General features: G+C 36.4%; 1 protein-coding gene across 3 annotated transcripts in view; it reads left to right on the top strand.

The window, feature by feature from the left end:
* The window catches only part of GALC (galactosylceramidase), a 65,261-nt gene extending 39,271 nt beyond the window's left edge, over nt 1–25,990 (top strand). For 2 of the 3 annotated variants that reach the window (XM_017524619.2, XM_037737105.1), the window contains exons 11-17: nt 6,884–6,973; nt 7,697–7,783; nt 10,277–10,427; nt 12,662–12,842; nt 16,759–16,922; nt 18,335–18,411; nt 24,139–25,990. In XM_017524619.2, the coding sequence (XP_017380108.1) occupies nt 6,884–6,973; nt 7,697–7,783; nt 10,277–10,427; nt 12,662–12,842; nt 16,759–16,922; nt 18,335–18,411; nt 24,139–24,285 (897 nt within the window). In that variant the 3' untranslated portion in view covers nt 24,286–25,990. The remainder of the gene's footprint in view (nt 1–6,883; nt 6,974–7,696; nt 7,784–10,276; nt 10,428–12,661; nt 12,843–16,758; nt 16,923–18,334; nt 18,412–24,138) is intronic. The other variant, XM_017524620.2, reaches the window with a different exon arrangement.
* The last annotated feature ends 255 nt before the right edge of the window (nt 25,991–26,245 follow it).

Here is a 26,245-nt window from a genome sequence, read left to right as displayed (position 1 = left end):
TTACCATTTTTGTTCTATTCGTTTCTGTGGATTTGAGTTCCCATCTGGTATCATTTTCTTAAGCCAAATACAACTTTTCTTTTATTGGCTCTTTTATGCTGTTGTTGGCAATTATATTACATTTCTGAATGTTATAAGAATACAGTTACATACATGTTGTTTTATAAATTGCTTTAAAAATCAGATATGAGAAGGGAGTTATGATAGGAAGAAATACGCATTTTTTACCATATTTTATAATTACATAATTACCTTTACCAGTCCTTTTTGTTGTTGAAATTGATTTACTGTCTTGGGTCATTTGCTTTCAGCTTAAAGGACTTCTTTAGTATTTCATGAAAGCTGTGTCTTCCATCAATACATTCTCTGTTTTTGTTTATCTAACAATGTATTTTGCCTTCATTATTTGAAAGATAGTTTTGATGGAAATTGGATTCTTGATTGACAGTATTTTTCTTTGAACACTTTGAATATGATATCCTCCATTTTTTTGGGTGATAAATCAATGTTAATCTTACTGAGGTTCCCTTGTAAATGATAAGTCATTTTTCTTTTGGCTGCTTTCAAGATTTCAAGTCAAGTTTTTCTTTGACTTTTAGCATCTTTATCTGCCTTTGTGGAATCTCTTTGCATTTATTTTTGGAGTTTGTGGGTCTTTTAGGATATATAGATTAATATTTTTTTAAACAAATTTAGGAAGTTTTCAGCCACTGTATCTTTGAATATTGTTTTCTGCTCCTTTCTCTCTACTCTTCTTATTATCCCATTGCATATATGTTGATGGACTTAATGGAATCCCACATCTCTCTGAGGTGCTGTTCATTTTTATTTTCATGTTTTTTTCTTTATTCTTCAGGTTACACAGTCTCTATCGACGTCTTCAATTTTTTTGTGAGTTTTGCCAGTTCATGTTTAACTGTTGATTCCTGTAGTTAATTTTTCATGTTACTTACTGTGTTTTTCACTTTCTAGAATTTGCAGGTTTTTTTTTAGATTTTCTGTCACTTTATTGATACTATGTATTGATGAAATATTTTCATCATGCCTTGCGTTACTTCATTAAGATTTTAATTTCTCTTAGTTGAACATATTTATATTGGCTACTTTTTTTTTTTGTAATTAAAGCTTTTGTTTTAGATTCAAGGGGCACATGTTCATGTTTGTTACATGGGTGTATTGTGTGATGTGGAGGTTTGGGGTATGAATGATCCTGTACCCAGCTAGTGAGCATAGTAGCAAGAGTTTTTCATTCCTTGTCTCCCCCTGCAACCCGTAGTACCCAGTGTCTCTTGTTCCCACCTTCATGTCCAGGTGTACTCAATGTTTAGTTTTCACTTGTAAATGAGAACATATGGTATTTGGTTTTCTGTACCTGTGTTAATACACTTAGAATAATGGCCTCCAGCTGTATCCATGTTGCTGCAAGGACATGATTTAATTCTTTTTTTTTCTTTCTTTTTTAAAAAAATTTACTTTAAATTCTGGGATACATGTGCAGAAGGTGCAGGTTTGTTACATACGTATACATGTGCCAGGGGATTAGCTGTACCTATTGACTTCCCTCTAAGTTCCCTGTCATCACCCTCCACCTACCAACAGGCACTGGTGTGTGTTGTTCCCCTCCCTGTGTCCATGTGTTCTCATTGATCAACTCCCACTTATGAGTGAGAACATGCAGTGTTTGGTTTTCTCTTCCTGTGTTAGTTTGCTGAGGCTGATGGCTTCCAGCTTCATCCATGTCCCTGCAAAGGACATGATCTAATTCCTTTTTATGACTGCATAATATGCAATGGTGTATATGTACCACATTTTCTTTAACCAGTCTTTCATTGATGGGCATTTGGGTTGGTTCCATGTCTTTACTATTGTAAATAGTGCTGAAATAAATATATGTGTGCATGTATCTTTATAGTAGAATGATTTATATTCCTTTGAGTAAAACCCAGTAATGGCATTGCCGAGTCAAATGATATTTCTGGTTCAAGATCCTTGAGGAATCACCATACTGTCTTCCACAATGGTTGAACTAATTTACATTCTCACTAACAGTGTAAAAGCATTACTGTATCTCCACAGCCTTACCAGCATCTCTTGTTTCTTGACTTTTTAATAATTGCCATTCTGACTGGCATGAGATGATATCTCATTGTGGTTTTGATTTGCATTTCTCTAATGATCAGTGATGCTGAGCTTTTTTTCATGTTTGTTGGCTCCGTAAATGTCTTCTTTGGAGAACTGTCTGTTCATATGCTTTGCCCACTTTTTGATGAGGTTGTTTGTTTTTTTTCTTATAAATTTAAGTTCCTTGTAAATTCTGGATATTAGACCTTTGTCAGATGGGTAGATTACAATAATGTTCTCCCATTCTGTAGCTTGCCTGTTCACTGTGATGATAGTTTCTTTTGCTGTATAGAAACTCCTTAGTTTAATAAGATTCCATTTGTCAATTTTGACTTTTGTTGCAATTGCTTTTAGTGTTTTTATCATGAAGTATTTGTTCACAGCCTATGTCCTGAATGGTATTGCCTAGGCTTTCTTCTAGTGTTTTTATAGTTTTGGGTTTTACATGTAAGTCTTTAATGTATCTAGAGTTAATTTTTGTATAAGGTGTAAGGAGGGGTTCCAGTTTCAGTTTTCTGCATATGGCTAGCCAGTTTTCCCAGCACCGTTATTGAATAGGATATCTTTTCCCCATTGCTTGTTTTTGTCAGGTTTGTAAAATATCAGATGATTGTGGATGTATGGTGTTATTTCTGAGGTCTCTGCTTTGTTCCATTCATCTATCTGACTCAGTACCATGCTGTTTTGGTTATTGTAGCCTTGTAGTGTAGTTTGAAGTCAGGTAGCATGATGCCCCTGGCTTTGTTCTTTTGGCTGTATAGGGTCTTCTTTGATTCCAGATGAAATTTAAAGTACTTTTTCTAATTCTGTGAAGAATACCAATGATAGTTTGATGGGAATAGCATTGAATCTATAAATTACTGTGGTCCATACGGCCATTTTCACAATATTAATTCTTCCTTGGAAAAATTGTTTTTCCATTTGTTTGTATCCTTGCTTATTTCCTTGAGCAGTCGTTTGTAGTTCTCCTTGAGAGGTCCTTTGCATGCCTTGTTAGATGTATTCTTAGGTGTTTTATTCTCTTCGTAGCAATTGTGAATGGGAGTTCATTCATGATTTGGCTCTCTGTCTATTGTTGGTGTAGAGGAATGCTTGTGATTTTTGTATATTGGTTTTGTATCCTGAGACTTTGCTGAAGTTGCTTATCAGCTTAAGGTGTTTTTGGGCTGAGACTACAGAGTTTTCTGAATATTCAATCATGTCATCTGCAAAAAGATAATTTGACTTCTTCTCTTCCTATTTGAATGCCCTTTATTTCTTTCTCTTGCCTGATTGCCCTGGCCAGAACTTCCAATACTGTCTTGAATAGGAGTGGTGACAGAGGGCATCATTGTCTTGTACCAGTTTTCAAAGGGAATGCTTCCAGCTTTTTCCCATTCAATCTAATATTGGCTGTGGGTTTGTCATAAGTAGCTCTTCTTATTTTGAGATATGTTCCGTCAATACGTAGTTTATTGAGAATTTTTAACATGAAGGGATTTTGAATATTATTAAAGGCCTTTTCTGCATCTATTGAGATAATTGTGTGGTTTTGTCTTTGGTTCTGCTTATATGATGGATAATGTTAATCGATTTGATTTCATTCTTTTTTATTGCTCTGTAGTTTTGCATGATCTATATATATATATATCACGTGAAATATATATATATATATATATATATATATATATATCACATTTTCTTTATTTGGTTCACTTTTGATGGGCACTTATATGGTCTACTTTGACGTCTTTGTTAAATCTGACATCTGTTTTCTCTCAGTGGTAGTTTCTCTTGCCTACTGTTTCCCCCTGTGTTTGGGGCACACTTCTTTTTCTTTGAATGTCTCATTTTTTTGTGCATTTTTGGAAACTGGACCTTAAATATAATATGTAGTAGCAACTCACATGTAATATATGCTAGCAACTCAGGGCATTGATCCTCTCTCCCTTGAGACTTGTTTATTTAGTGATTTGCTGGAGTATTTTAGTGAAGTCTGTTGTCTTCTTCACACACACACGCTGTAAAGCCTGAAATGTTGCTCCTTGGAGAATGTGGCTTTGGGCATATCCACAGTCACTGTGGGATGACATCGGTTTTTCCAGGACTCTGTCTGGTTCCTTGATCACACCTCACTATAGTTACACTAATTGCTGGTGGATTTCCGTATTGTTTTAAACAATGCCCTGGGGACTTAAATTGTTCCAAAGACTGATCCAATTAAATTCCAGCTCATTTTCAGCGATTGTTTGAGGTTAGTGTTTTAGTTTTCTTCTGACCACAGGAGGTGTTTTTTTTGTTTGTTTTTTGTTTTTTAACTGTCACTTTATTTTTTTGATTCTCAGTGGTATACTAGGCTGGGCTGTGGTTTTACTTATTCCTGTAATGAATGTACTGGCCTCTTAATTTGCTTTTCACTGAAACTTCCATTATTTTTGAGAACTACATTAGTCTTGAACCTCCCTGTGCTCTGTGTCAAATATCAATTCCTTTAAAAACAGTTTTGAAGCTATTTCATACCTTGTCTCTCCCCCGAGGCAAATATTTGATCTCTAGTAGTATCATCTTTCTTATTGTTGAAATGTATGTTTTCTTTCTTTATATCCTGATTTTTGATTAGTCTGGCTAGAGGTTTTTCAATTTTATTGATCTTTTCAAAGAGTCTGCTTTTGGTTTTATTATTTTCTTGTGGTTTTTAAATTTGCTTTTGTTTAATTGATTCTTCTTTTCTCTTTATTTTCTTTGCTTATTTTGGGCTTTATTTTTATTTTTACTATAAAAAATGTTATTTCCATAGCTTTTTGGGGAACAAGTGGTATTTGGTTACAAGAGCAAGTTTTTTAGTGGTGATTTCTGAGATTTTGGTGCACTCATCACCTGAGCATTGTACACTGAACCAAATTTGTAATATTTTTAAATTTGCTATTATTTTTCTAGTATCTCAAGGCTGAAGCTGAACTCTCAGATCCCTTCTTTGTTTCTAATCTAGGTATTTAGTGCTCTAAATTCCTTCTAAGTATTGTTTTAGTGGCATACCACAAATTCTGATACGTTGTGTTTTCATTTTCATAAAGCTGAAAATTCTGATTTCCTTTTTGTTTTTCTTTTGACCTATTGATTATTTAGAAATTTGTTATTTAGTTTGTAAATATTTTGGACTTTTCCAGAAGGTTTTCAGTTATTCACTCCTGATTTAATTCTACTGTGATTAAAAAAATATTTTGTGTGACTTGAATCTTTTTGTATTTATGAGGACTTGCTTTATGAATCAGAGTATGGTGTAGTTTGGCCCATGTTCCATGTACACTTGAAAAGAATGTACATCCTGCTGTAGCTAGATGGAGTCACTTATAGATGTTAAGGCAGGTTATTTGGTGGTTTTTGGGTTCAGGGGAGCCCTCAGCTCCCCTGAGAGAATGTTTCTCTAGGTTCTTGGTCTATCACTCACCCAAGAATGGGAGAGGAGACCATGGTGCAGTGTGCCAGTAAATACCGGACTCAAAAAGTGTCTGCAGAAAGTGATTATTTAGGCAGAGAGAGAAAAAGGAGAAGGAGAGAGAAAGAAAACTCACTTTCACACTGAGTGAGGAAGGTTCCCAGGGGGGAAAACCAGAGAAGGAAAGCACTTCTCACACTGAATGAGAGAATCCAGAAAGATGGAATCTAGGAGAGTAAAGACAGCTTCCACACTGAGTGGAAGGGAATTGAGAGAAAAATAGAGTTTAGGAGAGGAAAAGCAGCTTCCATGAGAGTGGAATGGGACTCCAGAAGGGGAAAATCCGCCCGGATGAGGGAGACAGGGACTTTTAATCTGGGAGGAATTCCCTCCCTCTCCAAGCCCCCCACCCCAGCCAAGGAAAAACTTCCACTGGAGTGATTGACTTGTGACCTTTTCCCACGCCCTCAACAATTCAGCAGAAATGCTTAAATCTCCTGGATGGAGAGAGATGGGAGGGGGCATGGCTCTGGGAAGTTTTTGCCCTAAAAACTATGCCCCCTTGTGGACCTAGAAAGAGAACACATTCTCTCAGTAGAGTTCAAATCTCTTACATTTTGTTGATTGTCCGTCTATTTGTACTATCAATTACCAAGAGACAGGTATTGAAATCTGTGATTATGAAAGTAATTTTTTTAGTTGTCGGCAAAGCCTGAAATAGAACTGTGTACTAAACTGCGTACTAAACTGTGTACTAAAGTATTCTGTGGAATCTTTTAAAGTGGAAATTAGGTCTCATACTTCTTTTGTTCCCAGCCCTTAGTAGTGAGTATTTAGTAAAAAATGATGGCAATTTGAGAACTATTTGTTACAAATATTTAGCTGACCTTAGTATGTATTTGACGTCTATATATACTGTAAATATATATACGTGCGCGTGCGCGCACACACACTCATTACTTCTTACATGAGAACGAATGTTATATTTAGATGAGGTGTCTTTTCAGTGAAAACATCTTTCCTTTTGCTTTTTATTTGATGTATTTTAGTTGGAAAACAGTTATAACACAAAATTAATCTGAGTGCCATGTATGTCTCTACAGTTTAGCTATGAATTCAAAGTTTGATTTAGTTGAAGTGCCATTGTACTTTGCATTTGACTAGGAACATACAATACACATTCAGTAAAGATTATATTATAAAAAAGTCTTTAAAAATGTGAAATAAACTCATGTTTGTTACCTAGTATATGTCATTTCTGTTAATCTTGGGCATTAACTATTGAACTCTTTTTCCCCTAAGGTAGCTTATACATCATTTGTATAATGTATGTGATTTTTTTTTCAGAGTCATAAACATTCTAAATGTATACGGCCATTTCTTCCTTATTTCAATGTGTCACAGCAATTTGCTACCTTTATTCTCAAGGGATCTTTTGTAAGTAAATATGTATAACTTTATTTTGGTTTTGATTTAAGAATTTATATATTCTATCACAGGCCAGTAGTTCTTAAGTGAAGCCTTATATTATGAACTATTAAAGGTTTGCATATGAATTGAGAAAGGCCCTGGTGTCTTCTGTCTTCTGACTTGCTTTATTCTAACAAGACAGAAGCCAGCAGGAGGTAAAACACTCTGTGACTTTGAGGAACACTTTCAAAGTCACTTGCAAGAAAGTTGTTCTTGGTAGTAGAAGCATTATATGGTCTAGGGAACTTTCAAGCATTGATATTTACAGTATTCTATACCAAAAATATATTTTTTAAAAGTACCATATACTTGCTATTTCTGTGAATTGTTAGGTTTGAATTGAGAAACAGCAGCTTTTGATTATTCATGGCATAAGAATTGTTTTTTAATTCCAGAAAATTAATTTAAAAGTTTTTACACAGGTACAGTAATGAATATTTTTGAAGCAAAGACACTATAATTTTTTCATCATTTGCCAAAATTCTTTAGTGTTTAGAGAATAAAGTATTTGCTAGAACAGTGTTTTCCTATTTTTAAAAATATAACTATTTAGTATTTGAGGTGGTTCTTTTGGTAAATAAGATAGAGTACATACTGTCATTGGTACATTCTTGCTGGTACTGATTTTGGAAATCCTCAAAGAGGTTGTGAAGAATTACTCAGCATTGCTTTTTTGTCTTTTCTTTACAGAGTGAAATACCAGAGCTGCAGGTGTGGTATACCAAACTTGGAAAATCATCTGAAAGATTCCTTTTTAAGCAGCTGGATTCTCTATGGGTAAGTTTAAAATACATTCTTATATTTTGGATATTCCAATAGTAAAACAGTAAGGGAACAGAAATTTCATTAAGAATTTTTGTTTTATATTTTATAATTGATTTTGTAGCTGCAACATAGTAAAATTGTTCCCAACCGGTTTTTCTAATAGAAATTCTCTTCAAGGCAGCATAGAAGTTTGTGTGTTCATAGATGTGTTCAGCTCTTAGACATTTAGTTTGTTTTGATGGATGGTGATACCACCACCTGGCTGCCCAGGTCAGAAATTTAAGTCCCATTTGAGACTAATAGTTTTTCCCACTCATCCTCTGTATCCTACCAGTGGTCAAGTATAGATGATTGTGCCCAGAAATTTCTCTTACTCCTTATTCTGCATCACCACTCTTACTTCTTGTTTCAGTCCTCCCCCTCCTCCTTCTCCTCTTCCTCCCCTCCCCCTCCCCCTCCTCCTCCTCCTCCCTCTCCACCTCTACTCCCACTCCCCTCCCCCTCCCCCTCCTCCCTCTCCCTTTCTCCTCCTCTTCCTTTCTCCTTCTCATCCTTCTTCCTTTTTTTTTTTTTTTTTTTGAGACAGAGCCTTGCTCTGTTGCTCAGGCTGGAAGGCAGTGGCATGATCTCGGCTCCCTGCAACCTCCACGTCCCAGGTTCAAGTGATTCTTGTCTCCTGAGTAGCTTGGACTACAGGCACACCTGGCTAATTTTTGTATTTTTAGTAGAGACAGGGTTTCACCATGTTGGCCAGGCTGGTCTTGATCTCCTGACCTTGTGATCCACCAGCCTTGGCCTCTCAAAGTGCTGGGATTACAGGCGTGAGCCACTGCACCCGACCGTTTCAGTTCTTCTTTATCTCTCTCCTGGATTTCAGAAACTGCCTCTTGTTTTTCCAGTCTGACTTTCCAGGTTACACACCACGTGGCTGCAGAGTGATAAGTTGAAAATGCAGATCTGATTTTTGTGACCACTATGTTCAGAATACCTCAGTGATTATGTTCTTAGAAGTTCACATTCCTTAGTGTAGAGCATGACCCTCATTATCCTCTCAGGATAGAAGGCTGGTCTTCTTCCTAGATGTGTGTCCTACTAAACTGGCCTCTCTTCATGGACTAAACTTACATTTTTCAAAGCATAGCATGCATGTTTATTTACCTCTGTGACTTTGCACCTGTTTTCTTCGCCTAGAATGGCTTCTCCTCATCTTTGTCATCTTTTGAGACTCATTTCAAGTGTCTCTTCCTCTGAAGCTTCCTCACCGGTCTTAGCTCATATTCATCTCCAGCTGTGTGCTTCCTGAGTTAAACACTTTTCCTGCTCCACCAGACACCTTGAAGACTGGGCCTTGCTTTATTTAGCTTTATATCCTAGGTGCTTCCCACAGTGCATCAGCCATGGTGGTGTCTCAGGAAAGGTTTCAAAGGATGAGTTGGCTCAAGCAAGCACATTATTTCACTTAACTGTCACAAATATATGAATTTTTCTTGGTATTATTAATGTTCTGATAATCAGCTAGTCACAAACCGTGATAAAACATTTTATTATATATTAAGTTCTGAAAACAGAAGTTTCTACTTTTTGTATAACACATTGCTAGGAATAATATAATAATACTGATTTTCCCCATAAGAAAAATAATGTCATTTGAGGTTGTTTCTCAACCTGAATATAACATCAGGTATTTCATAGATCTGATCATCAATTCACCATTAAAACAAGGAACATAACTCCTTTAATTCAAAGTAGAAAAAACTGTTCAAATTTCATAAAATGGACATAGATTTAATGCCTTCATTGATTATGCAAGGGATTCCAATGTCTTCAGAGGTCTGCTTTTAGCATAGAACAGCTTTGATACCGGAGCACTTCCTATTGGTTACACACTGAGCTTAGCACTTTAAAAGCATTATCCGGTTTAATCTCCTCACAGCAGGTCTATGAGGTATGTATTTTCCCCCTCATTTTGTAGATGAGATTGTGGCTTAAAGAGATTAAGCTGCCAAGCCTAACTTGCTAGTTGAAATACACTTTGAACATAAAATGAGCAGGGATTTTCTCTCTTAATTGTAAAAGGATTTCTGTGATTAACAGCTGGATCAACAGTGATATTTTATGGATTTTTCTACCTTAGTAACGTTCTGAGAGAGAAAAAAGCAGGTCTCTTAGTTATATGTATTGAATATATTCAAGCTTTAAAGAGCTTACTGTGTAATGGAAAAGAATAGGCTAATAGAAATATATTTTGAAATTATTTAGTCCTTCCTTCTGTGAATTAAAGTTGTTTAAAATTATAAAGCATAATTTTACAAAGTTTTCTCAAATACTTAGGAAAAAATGATTCCAAGGGCCTTGGTATTGGTGAGGTTTTCACAAGTGTTTAGGAAGTTCTCACAGAAATGATTAGGACTTTCCTTTAAGCTAGTTTTTTTTTAAAAGCGATTTTGTCCACATGAGATGAGCTGTAGCACCTGGTCTTGAATACAGTAGTGTCTTCTTTTTCAGCTCCTCGACAGCAATGGTAGTTTCACACTGGAACTGCAAGAAGATGAGCTGTTCACACTCACCACTCTCACCACTGGTCGCAAAGGCAGCTACCCGCCTCCTCCAAAATCCCAGCCCTTCCCAAGTACCTATAAGGATGATTTCGATGTTGGTGAGTGTTTTTCACTAAAACTTAACTTGGTCTTGATATTTAACAGTGGTGGGTTGATTTCTACCTGTCAAACTGGGTACATGATGGAGCGGCTGTCAAAAGCACATTTATTTAACTCCTAAATCTCATGTGTGGTAAAAGGAGGCTTAATTTTCTGTATTGCTTTGTGGTAAATCTAAATTTGAGGACCCTGTATTTTTCAGTTTCAGAAAAAATATAGAGTTCGTTGTTAGAATGAAAATTATAATTCTAATTTTTTTTTTGGTGAAACTTAAACTTTATAACTTTGCTACTAACCCATTAGCCATTACTGACATCTTCCTTCTGTGTGGAGGAAAGACACATTCATGTCTTTCTGCAGTGCTAGTGAACTTATGGGCAGTTATGTAGTCTTGGGTGATCTAACTTGTTAGATACCATCTCATGCCTCAGAGTTTTTTATTGAGATCTCTTGGTTTTCTAAGAAGATCTGTCCTAAAGTTGCTAGAAGACCTTTGGTTACAGGTGATTTAGGAAAACCACTTGAAAAAAAGTTAGAAGATGTCAGTGTAGTTATAGTCCTAGTCAGTAAGTAACAAAATTTGTTGACTAGTCAGTGGTGTTCTATAGGTTTCTGGGCCTCACAGATGGTTCAGGTGGCTTCGTAATCTGCTCCTAAAGTCTGTAGCAGCAGGAGAGTAATAGGGAGGGAACTGGCATTGCTGGAGCATCTCTTAAACCTCCTGTTGGCTACAGAGCTGCTTGTTCCACCAAAGATGGACACTCCTTTCACCCCTTCCCAGTGACTACTGCAGGGTCTCAGCTCCCTTTCTCAGGAAATGATCTAGTTGGCTGGAGTATTGGCTTTTTGAACTATGTAGTGGAGTCGTCTCAGCTATAATACAGACAACAGTGACCCTTAGCTTGGTGGTTTGTTTTTCTGCAACTCTTTGAAATATCTCTCTTAGATAAATCCGTTAACTTTGTGAAATGCAGGGTCTTTGCAATCTGTTGCTCAGTTGGTTCAGCAAAGGTGACTTTTGCCTTCAGTAAGTGAGGAATCTGTGTGGGCTATAGCCTAGTTAATGAGATTGAAGAACTTCTGCCAGCACCAAGAACAACATTCTGTGACCCTGAAGACCAAGAGGCAATTCTAAACGTTCCAATCTAAAATGTAATACTTATGAGCTATGATATAAATTTAAAACTAAAGTTAAATATTCTATGCCAGGCTCTGGAGATAATTGATAGGGTTCTAAATGTCTCAAATGGGGCAGTGAATGCAAAAACACATGGAAAAGCATGAGATGGAAATAGCTATAAGATATAACAACTAAAATTTCTTCTCTACAGCATTCATTATTGTAGACTAGTAAAACTAAAAAGGGATTGATAACTTAGGTCCAAAGCTGGTTTTGCTCCCGTTTAGAAGTAGAAGAAAATGTGTAAATTTTAAGCTTGATATAGTAAACCTTTCTCATGCTCTTTTGGCAGATGATTGTGACCCATAATTTGGAACCTTGCATGACAGATAATAGAAATAATAAAGCTTATTGAGCCCCTGCCGGGTGCTGGGTTATATACATGTTATCTTTTCTTTAATTCTTTTGTCCTCTTGCAAACCTAGAAATGAAGAGACTTTAGATGCAGGGCAATTAAATAACTTGTCCAGGGTGACTGACTTAAAAACTCATGACCTTTCCTCTATGCCAAATGCCTGTATTAAATATTATGCAGCATTTATATGTCAAATCCATCATCCTGATATTTAGTAATGATGATACAAAAATTCATATATCTTTATTAGCCTGGGCCCTAAACTTTGTTTTTTTTTTTTTTTTTTTTTTGAGACGGAGTTTCACTCTTGTTACCCAGGCTGGAGTGCAATGGCGCGATCTCGGCTCACCGCAACCTCTGCCTCCCGGGTTCAGGCAATTCTCCTGCCTCAGCCTCCTTAGTAGTTGGGATTACAGGCACGTGCCACCATGCCCAGCTAATTTTTTGTATTTTTTTTAGTAGAGACGGGGTTTCACCATGTTGACCAGGATGGTCTCGATCTCTTGACGTCGTGATCCACCCGCCTCGGCCTCCCAAAGTGCTGGGATTACAGGCTTGAGCCACTGCGCCCGGCCAACTTTGTTTTAACTTTATTTATTTCAAAACTTTCAGAAGTGTTTCAGATATACTGTAAAATATCAGCAAGGAGAGCTTCTGAAGGATTTGTTACTAAACAGAATTTCTTGTGTTCTGGCCAGATTACCCATTTTTTAGTGAAGCTCCAAACTTTGCTGATCAAACTGGTGTATTTGAATATTTTACAAATATTGAAGACCCTGGAGAGCATCGCTTCACACTACGCCAAGTTCTCAACCAGAGACCCATTACATGGGCTGCCGACGCATCCAACACAATCACTATTATAGGAGACTACAACTGGTATGTAAAATTGATGTTCTCTATGTGGACCTGGCTGAAATACCCTTGTAATATTGTCAGGTACATTTTGAAGTGAAGAGTTTTCAATAGGCCTCCTTGTCTAAGAACCTAATTGATATGTAATATGTAATAAAAAATTTGGAGTTGAATATTATGATGATCACAAAGCTGCAAATTGTTTTGCTGCCTCAGTGTCCTTCACTCATATTTGCCCTATATAATAGTGATTATTACAGGAGAAATTTTATTTCAGTATAAAAACTGAGGACTTTTGGACCCAATTATAATTTAATATTTATAAATAGACTGATTCGTGAGATGTTTTTGTTTTGCTGAAGTTGATTTGTTGATCTCGTGTTGCCATCTAGTGGAACAATCATAGAATTACACTGTCTTAGCCTTACTAAAAAATCTATTTACCAGGTGACAGTAGATGGCAATAGTAAAAAGCAGATTAGCTTTAGTTGACTAGTGAATTTAACTTTTTATTTAGGCATCTGGTAAAGAAACTAGTTATATTATTCACGTAAAATATAATGCCAAACTAAAACTTTCCCTTACCCTTTAGTTTAGTTACAGAATTTCTATGTGCTGACTTATTATACCTGTCTTATGTATATCTTTTCATTTTTTCCTGCAACTAGCATGATTCCACTGTGGAAAAAAAATACAAACATTCCAGGTTTAGAGCTAGTACTAATAATACCAAGCTACCAAACAGCCATATCCAAAGCTTGGAAACTAGAGAGGGAAGAGAAAAGAATTCTGAATTCCCTGTCTGTGGAGTGTGCAGAAAGTCTTTATGCCTCCTGAAGTGCCTTACTCCCAGTTAGAAATCCTGATTCTAGTCCTAGTCTCTGACATAAGTCTCAAGAAATTTTTAGTTATCTTGAGTACCTGGAACCCTTATAGCACTATGAAGAGTTATTGAGGTTTAGTGAAGAATTCTTTCCTAATTTAGGATGACATTCATGGCTTGTGTTTTTACACAGCAGAATTTCTGCTTGTCCCATTGTCTCTGAGGTGGAAACTTTACCTAGATTTTCTGATTATGGTAGTGGAGTTCATGACATCTTCATTTGTGACTGCTGGTCTTATTGTAAGTCCAGTGGCTGGGTTTAAGTATACAAGGCACAGGCCCCATTGTTTTGATCTCCAGTTTTGAAGTTACTGTAGGAAACTTTTAACTTTTCTGTGACAACCCCTATATCTCGTGCCCATGAATATTATAGAGGGTTCTTTGTAAACTCAAACTCTCCTATTTCTGGCTCAGACTCCAAAAAGATTTAGAAGCCCCTTAATTGTAGTATAGAATGAGATATAGCACCATCCAAAGTTTTACTCCCCTAAATCTTCATATATTTGAAGATTTTACACAATTTAAATAGCAATACTCAGTTTTTACTAGGATCTATTGCAGTGGGTAAGGAGGTGGGGAAGAGAAATGGGGAAGGCTGTGGAAGAGAAAGAGTGACACATTCTGAAAGGAAAGGAATCAGGAAGTGGCAATTAAGTGTGTCAAGAAAGGACTGCTTTCATCTTTCTGAAGTCCTGTTTTCAGCATGTTATTGCTCTGCTCAGGCAGATGCAGTCATTCTCTCCTGCTACCTGTGTTTTCCACTTCTAGGCCTGACTTCCAAAACCCTTTATAATTTGGTCTCATCTCTTATGCATTATTTTCCAGTATTCCATCCTCTATTTGAGGCAGCCAGATCTGCTCAGAGGTCCACACAAATCCCTTATTCATTTCCGTTGTCTGGCTGCTGTGCCCACTTATTGTGGGAAAAAGAGGGAATAAAAATTGGGTAATATTAGGCACTTTGATGGATTTCTCACGCAACCACTTCATGGTGGAGATATCATCATCCCCACCTTGCAGACTGAGAAACTGCATCATCTTTGGGGTAAGATTTACCCAAGATCCCACTTGTAGGTGACAGAACCAGGGCTAGAAGCTGGGTCGGTATGACTCAGTAGCCCATTCTCTTTGGAATACATCTTGCAACCTCATTTTAATCGTCTTCTTCCGAAAGGTAGGAAATGGGAAATTTGTTTAGTTTATCTGTAGTGCTATTTTAGTAAATCTACTCTTAATGTGTGCACACTACCCACAGGTTTTAGAGTTGTGTTTTGAGTAGAACTTCCTCTCTTATACCTAGATTTAGTTATGTACCAGCACAGTAATTTGATTATACAGGTAGATTGTACTATAGCTGGCTACTTCTATCTTGATAGTGTGCATTGATTGGAGTTCTTTAATGACAGTCACAAAATTACCTTTCCCTGCACACAGCTGAACTCTCTCTTTGATCAAAGTTGCCTTATATGTTGGCTAGTTTTTGTTCTTTCAGCATTACTGAGAAATTGTGGCTATGGAAGAATAAACCACACTTTTATTCCATTTCATGATTATCTACAAAATTACCTGGCAAGTTCTGATGCAAGAATCATTTATTGTGGAATGTGGTATATAAAAATGGAAAAAGTTCGATCTTTTCTCATTCCAGCTCTAAGTAGAATAATTTTGGGGTGCTGATGATATTTGTAGCACTTTCAAACTTGTGATGAACCAGAAAGGAGGTGAGGAATGTAAGTACCAGTGTTGATTGCTAGTGGTTTCATGCTGGTGATAATCAGTGGAGAGAAAACTTCCTCTGATATCAGAGGACAGGAGAGACTGGGCTTGAATTACTTAGCATTTGATCTTCCTGTAAAGTAACCCAGTTCTGCTTAGATAATTAAGTGTGGATTGTCCTCACTGTGTACTGTTGCAGGTACTTTTGTAATATTTTCCTCTATGTAGTAAAATGTGACTGTGCAAAATTCACTGAAAAGACGCAGGAATGTAAAGGCCACATAATTGTAGATCTCCGTCCCCCCAGCCCATTTCCAGAATAGATTTATTGGTGTTTCCAGTCTTACACGAGATTTATTGCTTGATTTATGACTTGGTTGTGTGCAAGCTTTCCTGTTTCTTTCCATTTCAGTTAGATACTGAGTAGGAAGTGAAATATTTTCAGAGGTCATGTTGGTTTGGGGTTGCTGTAGCATCCCAAAAGGGAAGTATTTTACCTGGTAGCATTTGTAAGAGGAAACTTGGAGGAGAGCTCACTGTAAAAGCTCTGATAGTCCCTAGATGGCCGAATCTTTTCCTATCTTTGATAGACTCTCGTGGATCAGTGAGCCTAGAACCAGGATTTTATTGCTTCCTTATAGACAGATACTTCATACGGGAAAATGGTTCTCAAAGTCGCATGCCTGGACAAGCAGCATCAGCATCACCTAGGAATTTGTTAGACACGCAAGTTCAAGGGGCTGCACCGGATCTACTGAACCACGCTGTGGGGTAGGGCCAGTGAACTGAGTTTAAGAAGCCCTCCTAGAGAGTCTACTCTGGGCTTTGCAGAGAAATAATTTTAGATCTTTTCTTGTGGAGTTTTAAAGTTTTGTTATATTTAAATGTGAAAATTGGCCCCAGAGTAGCTTATGTTCTCCCAGAGGCTCCTAGCATTGCCTTCATTGCCTCTCTTTGTTGATGGAAATTTGAATAAACACTTTTCCTCAGAATTGTATGGAACTTTTACTTTTTATGTGTTCATAGACAATAGTGGTTTTTTAAAATACTGAATTCTTAAGATGAGAAGTTTTATTTTAATGAAATGTTTTCTCAAGAAACGTATAACTATTATTGTCCAGTAATCATTTAAAGAGACAATGAAATGACTTAAGTCATGTAACATTTAAAACTGTTGTCAATGAAGTTTCTTGAAGTCCATCTCTGCTATAGGCACAGGCTCAGCCAATCACCTTCTCACCTCAGTTAGAAGTTTGGAAGCATGTGCTGTGAAATGACATATCTGTACTATGTTAGGAAGGGTATAGTTTAAGAGAACTAATCAACCATTTTATTTTTCAGGACCAATCTGACTATAAAGTGCGATGTTTACATAGAGACCCCTGACACAGGAGGTGTGTTCATTGCAGGAAGAGTAAATAAAGGTGGTATTTTGATTAGAAGTGCCAGAGGAATTTTCTTCTGGATTTTTGCAAATGGATCTTACAGGGTTACAGGTGATTTAGGTAAGTGACTTTTTTTTTTTTTTTTTTTAATAACATATGACTTACCATGGGCTATGTTACTATGAGCAGCTACTTGTTATTTGTGGGAGTGATAAAAGAGTTCAAGCCAAGGTGCTTGGACATCTAATTGGGAAGAGATGTAAGCAAATATCAAATAGTTTTCAATTATAGAAAGTTATTTAATTCCTAGAGAAGCGGCAGCTCTGTGAAAGAGGAAATAATTGTACAAAGCTTTTTAGGGTATTGTAGAGTTGAGCTGGGCTGTGAGGATAGGATTTGCATAGATAACATCAGAACCCTCTGAGGTAGAGGTGGTAGGGAGAGAGTGCTTAGGAGGCACCATAAACAAAAACAAGAGTATAAGAATGTTGCTGCTGTACTTATGGAAATACAAGAAGCGGGATTGATCTGCTTAAAATGGAAAAATCTCATTTTTGAATTTAGTTAATGCTTGAAAATAACTTGACTTTTCTCAGTCATCTTTATAGCCCTTGTGTTAGGTAGGATGATATTTTATACAGAATGGGTGCTTCCAATGTGTTCAGATTAAACTGTGTTCACTTCAAATTGGTTTTGGTACACACCACTTGTTTGAAACTAGACCTTACTGGCGATGTAGTGACTTTTCTTGATTCTCAGTCTCTTGGTTTTCTTCCTGCCTTAATTAAAAAAAAATTTGCTGCTTTTTGCCTTGATTCCATAAATAAAATAAAAATTAAAGAGGAAGAAGGTAGTAAGGATATTAGAACAAGAGTTACATATTCATAGCATTACCAATCTAAGTTACCTGACTGATATTGAAATTGAAAACAGAGAGCCAGAGAGGTTAATTGACTTGCCTGTGGCTCAAAGCTAGTTAGTGGTAGAACTGGAACTAGGAATTTAAATCCGTGTCTGCAGTCCCCACTGTCTGTTTTAAACTGCCTACTTGACACTTTATCCTGGGGTTCTCATAGGCATTCAAATAATAGTAATTCAAAAAATTAACTTACTGTTTTCTCCCTCTAAGTTATTACTATTACCATGTAACCAATTAGACTGGCTGGAAATTTTATGTTCTCTCTCTTTTGTCTTCCATATTCAATCCAGTCATGTATAAATGTATACTTAAACTATAGATGCTAACACCTCATACTGTCACTGGCTTTTCAGTTTATTTCACTGGTTCTTTGGTGAGCTCACATATAGTATATGGCTCAGAGTGGGATCTAAGTATATGCTATTAAATGCATGGCTAAACGAAAGATGTTTTGGCTTAATTTAGTTGTAGATCTGGGAATTAGGGGACATAGACCTCTATTAAGGCTGACTTTACTACATACAGATGCCACTTGAGAATCGCACTAAGTTGTATGATTCTGTGACTGAGATCTCAAAAATGTAACTATTAGGATAATCTTTTTATGTTACAGCCGGATGGATTATATATGCTTTAGGACATGTTGAAGTTACAGCAAAAAAGTGGTATACACTCACATTAACTATTAGGGTAAGTATTGCTGATTGGAGGATCTGGAGGTAAAATGCTCTTTTGTTGTGCCTAAGTGTGACACGTAATGAAGAGAGACAAGGAATCTGCCTTGGTGCCAGGAAACTACTCATCCCTAGGATGGTTATGTGTGTGAGCGTAAAGGTAACCTACGTGAGAACCATCAGCAGTTGGCTTTATCAGGTCACTACTTTTTTTTTTTTTAATTTGTTTTTGTTTTTTTAAACTGAGGCATAATTGATAAAGTCAATAATTGAACTATTTTTTCAAGTTTGCTTGAACTAAGACTGTACATAGAGCTTATAGTTGTAAGCAAAGTCATACACGTTTATTTTTGATGGTTAAGAATAATTTGGTTTTCAATTATAAGCATAGTTTTTTAGAAATTGGTTTGCATGAATATTTTTGTCCAGGAAAATACCAGATTAATTTTAGTATAATATAAAATGTTCCTCAAAATCACTGGGTGATCATGAGTTATTACTTGGCAGCGCTTCCAAAGGATGCTGTGCAGGGAAAATTTTTATGTATGATGTGCTGGTCTCTCCCGAGATAGCTCTCTCACAATTTTGTTTAGGCTGCAATAGAAATTAAAAATCAGATTCCAATAACTCTGGAATTTGTTCTCTCCTCTCAATCAACCACCAGAAATGACACTACTATTTTTTATTTTTTTAGCATTTGCAGTATGTATATTGAAGATTTGATTTGGGTGTAGCATAGATTATTTAACCATACTACACTAGCCAAACTGTAGCCATTTTATAGCAATTATAATAATATTCACTATTATTGAATTCAAAGATTTTTTTCCAAACTCATAGGTACGATTTGTATTTCCTTGATAAGGGAACTTGCACATCTAATGTTATTGGTTATTTGTATTTTCTCTTCTCTAAAATTGCCTTTTCACTTCTTTGTCTTTTTCTGACAAACTTATGTGAACTTTATATGTATTCTAGATAGTAACCTGTTGTCTGTTGCATATGTCACAACTATGCACTTCCATCATGTGTACTTTAATTTTGCTTATGATATTTTTGATGATTATAAGTTTTACATTTTGATACTGTCAAATATTTCACCTTTTATTCATTGCTTTTGTGTTTCATGTTTTAAATAAGGCCTTCTTGCGTCTCAAGGTTAGAAACATTTTTTTCCCCAAAACTAAACAAAGTTTAGGATTTATTTTTATGTGTAAGCCTTTAATACATCAAAAATTTATTTGTGACTTGTAAGGGGAAGTATTGAATAGAATTTTTTGAAAAATGGATAGCCATCATTTATTATAATAGACTATCCTTTTGCCCATAATTTAAAGGTAACAATTAGCATATGGTACATATGCTTGTTTCTGAACTTTTCTTTATTCTCCACATTGCTATTTGTCTCTTATTATCTAAAATCACACTTCTAATTGTGTTCACATTCTAAAAGCTTTGATGATACGGTTACTCCCTTGCCTCCTTCAGAGTTTTCTTACCTGACCACTTGATCGAAAACAGTGCCCTATCTCACCTCTGTCTCTTTTCTGTTGCTTTATTTTTCTCCAAAACTTTTATGCCAAGCTGACATCACACATATTCTGTTGATTGTTTATGCGTTTATCCTATTCCCTTCACTAGCACATAGCTCCTTTAGTGACAGGCCTTTCTACATATTCCTCACTGCCGGCTCTGTAGCACCTAGAAAAGTGCCTTACAGCCAGGCAAAGCAAGAGCCCAAATAATGCCTGGTAAATGAATGAGTGGATATCTGGTGGGGCAACTTCCTCATTGTTTCTTTTTCAAAATTATCTTTGCTATTCCACTATATATATTATTCGATTTGACTTTTTAAAAAAACTTTCAATTACTTGAAAATGCTGCTGGTATTAAATTGAATTTATACTTCAATTTGGGAAAAAATAACTTTTTTTTTTTTCTGCAATAATGTGTTTTTCCATGAGCAAACGCGGGAACAAAAGCATGCTATGTTTCACCATTTATTAAGATTTGCCACTATGTCCTTCAGTTTTATTTTTTGCACACTTTTGATTAGGTTTGTTTTAGTAATTTTCTGAGTTTTTTTGAAATCATGAATGAAATTTAAAAAAAAATTTTAAATTTTCTTTAGGTACTTTGCATACTTGGTTAAAATATCAACAGGACTTTTTTTTTTAATTTAAATATCATTTTTTGAGAACATCCACTTTTTGTGAACAGAAGGGTATGAAGAGAAGGCTCATGGGCTCTTACATTTTGTGTGTTGTGGATCTAAATATATAACCCTATAACACTGTGCTTTTCCTATGTGAATATGTTTTCATTTTACTGATTGATATTCACTTGTTAATAACCACATGTAACTAACTTCTTTATGGGCATTAATGCTTTATATCATCAAGCACATCTCTACCCATTAAAATTGAGTTTTGTACAATATGAACAACCCTTGGTAATACTAAGTGAATGTGTGCTCAATGTTCTTATTCTTTTTTTTTTTTCCATTTATTTTATTGCATTTTAGGTTTTGGGGTACATGTAAAGAACATGCAAGATTGTTGCATAGGTACACACGTGGCAGTGTGATTTGCTGCCTTCCTCCCCATCACCTACATCTGGCATTTCTCCCCTTGCTCTCTCTACCCAACTCCCCACCCCACACCGTCCCTCCCCTATTTCCCCCCAACTGACCCCAGTGTGTAGTACTCCCCTCCCTGTGTCCATGTGTTCTCATTGTTCAACACCGGCCTATGAGTGAGAACATGCGGTGTTTGATCTTCTGCTGTTCTGTCAGTTTGCTGAGAATGATGGTTTCCAGGTTCATCCATATCCCTACAAAGGACCCAAACTCATTGTTATAGACTGGACAGGGAAAATGTGGCACATATACACCATGGAATATTATGCAGCCAACAGGACTTATTGAAAACAGCTGCCTCCTGCCTCACCTCCTGTTCCTTCTTCTTGACCCCCAGTCTGTGTTCTGTACTTCTGATACAGCCACTTTTCACTACTTTAGCTGTTTCTTCTGGTGTGTCTTTAATATAATATGATTCATTACTTTTAGAAATTAGCTGTTGTGTTGCCACTGGGCTGGATAGGACTTTGCTGGCTTGCACCCACTTTACTCCCTTACTCCTATTATTTTGTGTTTCATCAACTGTAAGCATTCTGCTGCTTAACTGAATCTCAACTTTTTGCCCCATACTCTGAGGGTCTTCTCCAACTGTCTGCTCTAAAGTAGTCTGTCAGGCATCCATTGTCACCTTGACCTGCTTTAATTTTTACATGCTACTATCCTTTAGCTCTCACTGTGTGTGTGTGTCTGTCCATCTCCTTCTACTAGAAGATAAGCTCCATAAGAGCAAGGACCTTGTCTTTCTTATTCATCTTAAATTCCCAGTGCATTAAATAGTGTTTGACATATAAATCTTTTACGCATAAATGAAAAAAACAAAACATCATCTTCTATGTTGTCCATATTCCAAATTATAGCTAATGTGAGGATTTTGTCACTGACCATCAGCCACCTGTTGAATTCTTCTCAGCACATGTCAGGTGACTTGTCCCCAGCTCTGTTTCATGGTGGGTAGCCCAATGGACTTTGAAGTCTACTCTATTTTATGTTGCACAGCTTCAATTTTCCCCTCCATAATATCATGAAGAACACTTTTCTTATGAAGATTCAATGAGAAAATATATATGAAATTTTGGTGCCAGATATGTGATAAGCACTTAATGAATTAAGTTAATATTCTTAGGAGTAAGAGTGTTTGAAACCAGACAGACAAACATTCATATTTCCTTACTAACACATACTGAGACTTCTAGCAAGTTATTTCTCCTCTTTGAGTATCCGTTTCCTTATTTGTAAAATGGGGATAACTTCTGTGAGGTTGTTTTGAGGGTTAAATATGTTTTATTCTTTTATTCAACACATTTTTATTAAGCCCGTACTGTATGCACTTTACTAAGTCCTAGGGATACAGCAGTGAACAAGACAGACAAGATTCCTGCTCTCTTAGAGCATATATTCTTCTAGGACAGGGGTTGGCAACTTTTTCTGCAAAGGGCCAGATAGTAAATATTGTGGGCCATGTGATGTCTGCTGCTCCTACCCAGTTCTGCTGTTGCAGTGAGAAAAAAGCCATAGACAACAGGCAGATGAATGGTTGTGGCTATGTTTCAATAAGATTTTATTTACAAAAAAAAGTTGGCTGGCCTGTAGGTCATAGTTTGCTGAGGCCTATCCTGAGACAGTTAACTTGTAAATAAGTATATACATGATTATGAAGAAAAAATAGTCATGAAATAAAGTAGCTCTGTTACCCCTATTCTGTAACCAGGGAGGTGAGGAAAGACCTCACTAAGTAGGTAGTACTTGAGTGCAGTCCTGAATGATGGGAAGAACAATCTGAGCAGACCACCGGCTGGTACAAAAGACAGGTGTAGCTGACATTGTGTGAAGAGCAGCCTGGAGGCTGGGGTGGCTGAAGCCTGGGGAGCGAGGAGAGATGAGGTCCTGTTAGACAGGTTTTGTGCTTAATAGACTTTGTGTTGTGAGTCCCTTGGCTCAATATTAATATTGAGTGTTTCATAGCAGCAGAAGATGTTCAGTAAGCACTTCGAGAGCTGAAGACAGCTATGCAGATCTGTAGTCCTAGGAATGTGGTTCTCAATTTGGAGCTAGGTGACTTGGAGTAAAAATCTGTGACTTTGAGTTTTAATTTATTCCTTTTTTTCTTTTTTTTTTCCTAATAAAGCAGAGTTTAAATTTATTAAGCCTCAGTGTTTCCATGCATAAAATAAAAGAACTAAATTAAAGCCCATTATTATTATACTTCTAAGACTTAAAAGAAGATTTATTCTGGTTCTTGGCCCAGTGCTTTGAACTTTGAGCTCTTTGCCTTTTGAGAGCAGCTAGTTATAAATGATTGGCTGTAGTTAGTATGCTGTGAATATATGCTCATAAATATATGATCATAAAGATAATAAGAGCTGAGATTTGTTGTTTACCGTGTGCCAGGCACTGAGTTAAGTGGAATGGCAACCTTCTGAGGAAGTTGTAATTTTTTCTTTCCCTGTCAGTGACCAGTAAGCTGCACCTTGTAGATCCCTCCCTTCTTCCACCCACCATACCCTGCCCCATCATCACTTTAACTGGTGGTTACTGTTTTTCCCGCTTAAGGGTAGGAGCTTCATATGGCTTTGAAGTAATATTCTGTTCATGGGAACAAAACACAAAAACTAAGGTTAATTATTTTTCTTCTGGCTGGGCAGAGGCTCCTTAATGAAAACCTTAAATGGGCAGTGTGGTAGAAGCAGATATTTTGGCACCAGCGCAGTCAGATCTGGAGAGCTGGTGGCTGTTAGCCACAACACATGTACATGTGACTACTTATAAATAACATTTTTTTAATTTTAATGAATTTTTGTCTAAAACTTTATAATCATGAAAAGTTTGGCAATTTTGTTGGTTTTACATTTTGGTGGAACACAGGAAATATTGAGATATTCCTTGTAAATTAGGAACGATTTAAGTAGGTAGGTAAGAATTTCTTCCCAGAATTTTATTTTGTATTTTAAACTTTTGCTCAAACTTGTAGAATTGTGTTTTGCTGTGGTAAGTCTTGAGTGAGAAGTACATTTGCTCCACTAAGTAGTGGGCCATACATTATCAAGAAACAGACTTCAGGGGACTGTTTTCATATGGTTTCAGGGAATGTGTTTCTCTCTACTCTAGGGTGGTTTTGCCTCTGGCATGCTGAATGACAAGTCTCTGTGGACAGACATCCCTGTGAATTTTCCGAAGAATGGCTGGGCTGCAATTGGAACTCACTCCTTTGAATTTGCACAGTTTGACAACTTTCATGTGGAAGCCACATGCTAATACTTACAGGGCATCATATAATACTCTGGATTTTCCTCCCTTCTTTTTGGTTTTGGTTCAGAGCCAATTCTTGTTTCAATGGAACACTTTGTGAGCCTTTCGGGGCTAAAAATAATGAAGAGTAAATGGGGAGAGAAATGTATTTTTAATTTATCCTGTGGAAGATTTTACTAGAATTAATTCCAAGAGGAAAACTGGTGAATCTTTAACATTACCTGGTGTGTTCCCCAACATTCAAGCTGTGCATTGGTTCTATCCTTGAGAGTGGCTTGAGTAGTATAGACCTTGAAGCCTTGCTGCTAACACTCAGGTTGCTCTCTTCATCTTATTTGCAAATGATCATGCAGATGGCAGCAACTTGATCATCACTGAGATGTATTTATGGATGCTGACCATGTGTCCAAGTGAGCTAATGTCTTCTGCACAAGATGATGCTGCCATAATAGAAAGCTGAAGAACACTGGAAGCAGCTTTATGAAAACCACTTCAACCTGTTATGCTTTATGCTCTAAAAAGTATTTTTTATTTTCCTTTTTAAGGTGATATTTTTGAAATGCAGGATAGGATGAGTGGGATGATTTTAAAAATGCCTCATTAATAAACTACTTCTAACAGTATTTCTGCAGTAATAGAGATTAGCAGATTAATTGGGTTATTTGCATTATTTAATTCTTTGATTCCAAGTTTTGGTCTTGTAACCATTATAACTTTCTGTGAATGTTTTTTGAGGTGGCTAGAAGAAGGAAGAAAACCTGATCTAGCCAATGCTGTTGGAGCCACTGCCTCTGCCTCGTCTCATTGTGCTGTGGTCTGTCCTCACATGTAGCACTGGTAACAGACTCAGACAGCTGATGAATGCTTTTTTCTACTTATGTGTGGAAGGAGAGGAGTACTTAGCCATTTGCTAACTCACAGAACTAGATCATCTCCTAAAATGTAGTTACTGTTTAAAGTCCAAATATGTTTATCTTTAAATATATGTGAGCATGTTTATCATGTAGTATGATTTATATTAGCACTAATGTGGCTCTAAGTAGCAAATAAATTATTCATATGGGTAAAGTAAATCGAGTTATTTATAAGAATTACTCATTGAACGAATTCTATGTAAGAGTCTAACATAGGCTTAGCTACAATGAAGTTTTGCATTGCTTTGAAGACAAGAAGCTAATTACTAGAATAAATAAGATTACAGAGAAAATTTTTTGGTTAAAACCAAGTCTAAGTTATTTCCAGCTAATGTATCTAATGATTTTTTTAAACTAACATTATAGAGCCATAATTTATTTACAATAAAATGTTCCTACTTTGAGTATACAATTCAGTGAGTTTTGATAAATAGATATACCCATATAACCAATATTCCAATCAAGCTTCAGAATATTTCTATCACCTCAGAAAGTTCTCTTGTATACCTACTCCGTCAGTTCCTTTCACTCCCAATCACAAGCAGCCATTGATACAAATTCTATTACTATAGGTTAGTTTTCTTTGTTCCAGAACATCATGAAAGTGGCATCATATGCTGTGTATTCTTGTGAATGGTTTCTTTCCTTCAGCATAATGCTTTTGAGATTTGTCCATGTTCTGTGTGTCAGTGGTTTCTTCCTTCTTATTTCGAAAGAGTTTTCCATTGTATGAATATACCACAATGTTTCCTCTCCCAGGTTTCCACTATTACAAATAAAACTGTCTAAATTTTCAATCTTTGTGTGAAATATATTTGTATTTCTTCTGGATGAATACTGAGGAGTGAAATTTCTGCGTCTTATGTTAATTATATGTTTATAACTCCTTATAGTAAATACGTAAGAGCACAACTGTGGATAATATATAAGAATATGCTGAGGTTTGTAAGAAACTACCAAATTGTTTTCCAAATGTGTGGTTTTACACTTCCATCAACAATGTTTAAGAGTTCAAGTTACTCTGCATTCTTGTCAGTGCTTCATGTTGTCAT

This window comes from Cebus imitator, unplaced genomic scaffold, assembly GCF_001604975.1.
Source record: "Cebus imitator isolate Cc_AM_T3 unplaced genomic scaffold, Cebus_imitator-1.0 Scaffold34, whole genome shotgun sequence".
NCBI classification, from domain to species: domain Eukaryota; kingdom Metazoa; phylum Chordata; class Mammalia; order Primates; family Cebidae; genus Cebus; species Cebus imitator.
Note: the sequence above shows the minus strand (reverse complement) of the source record. Positions and strands in the feature narration are given on the sequence as shown.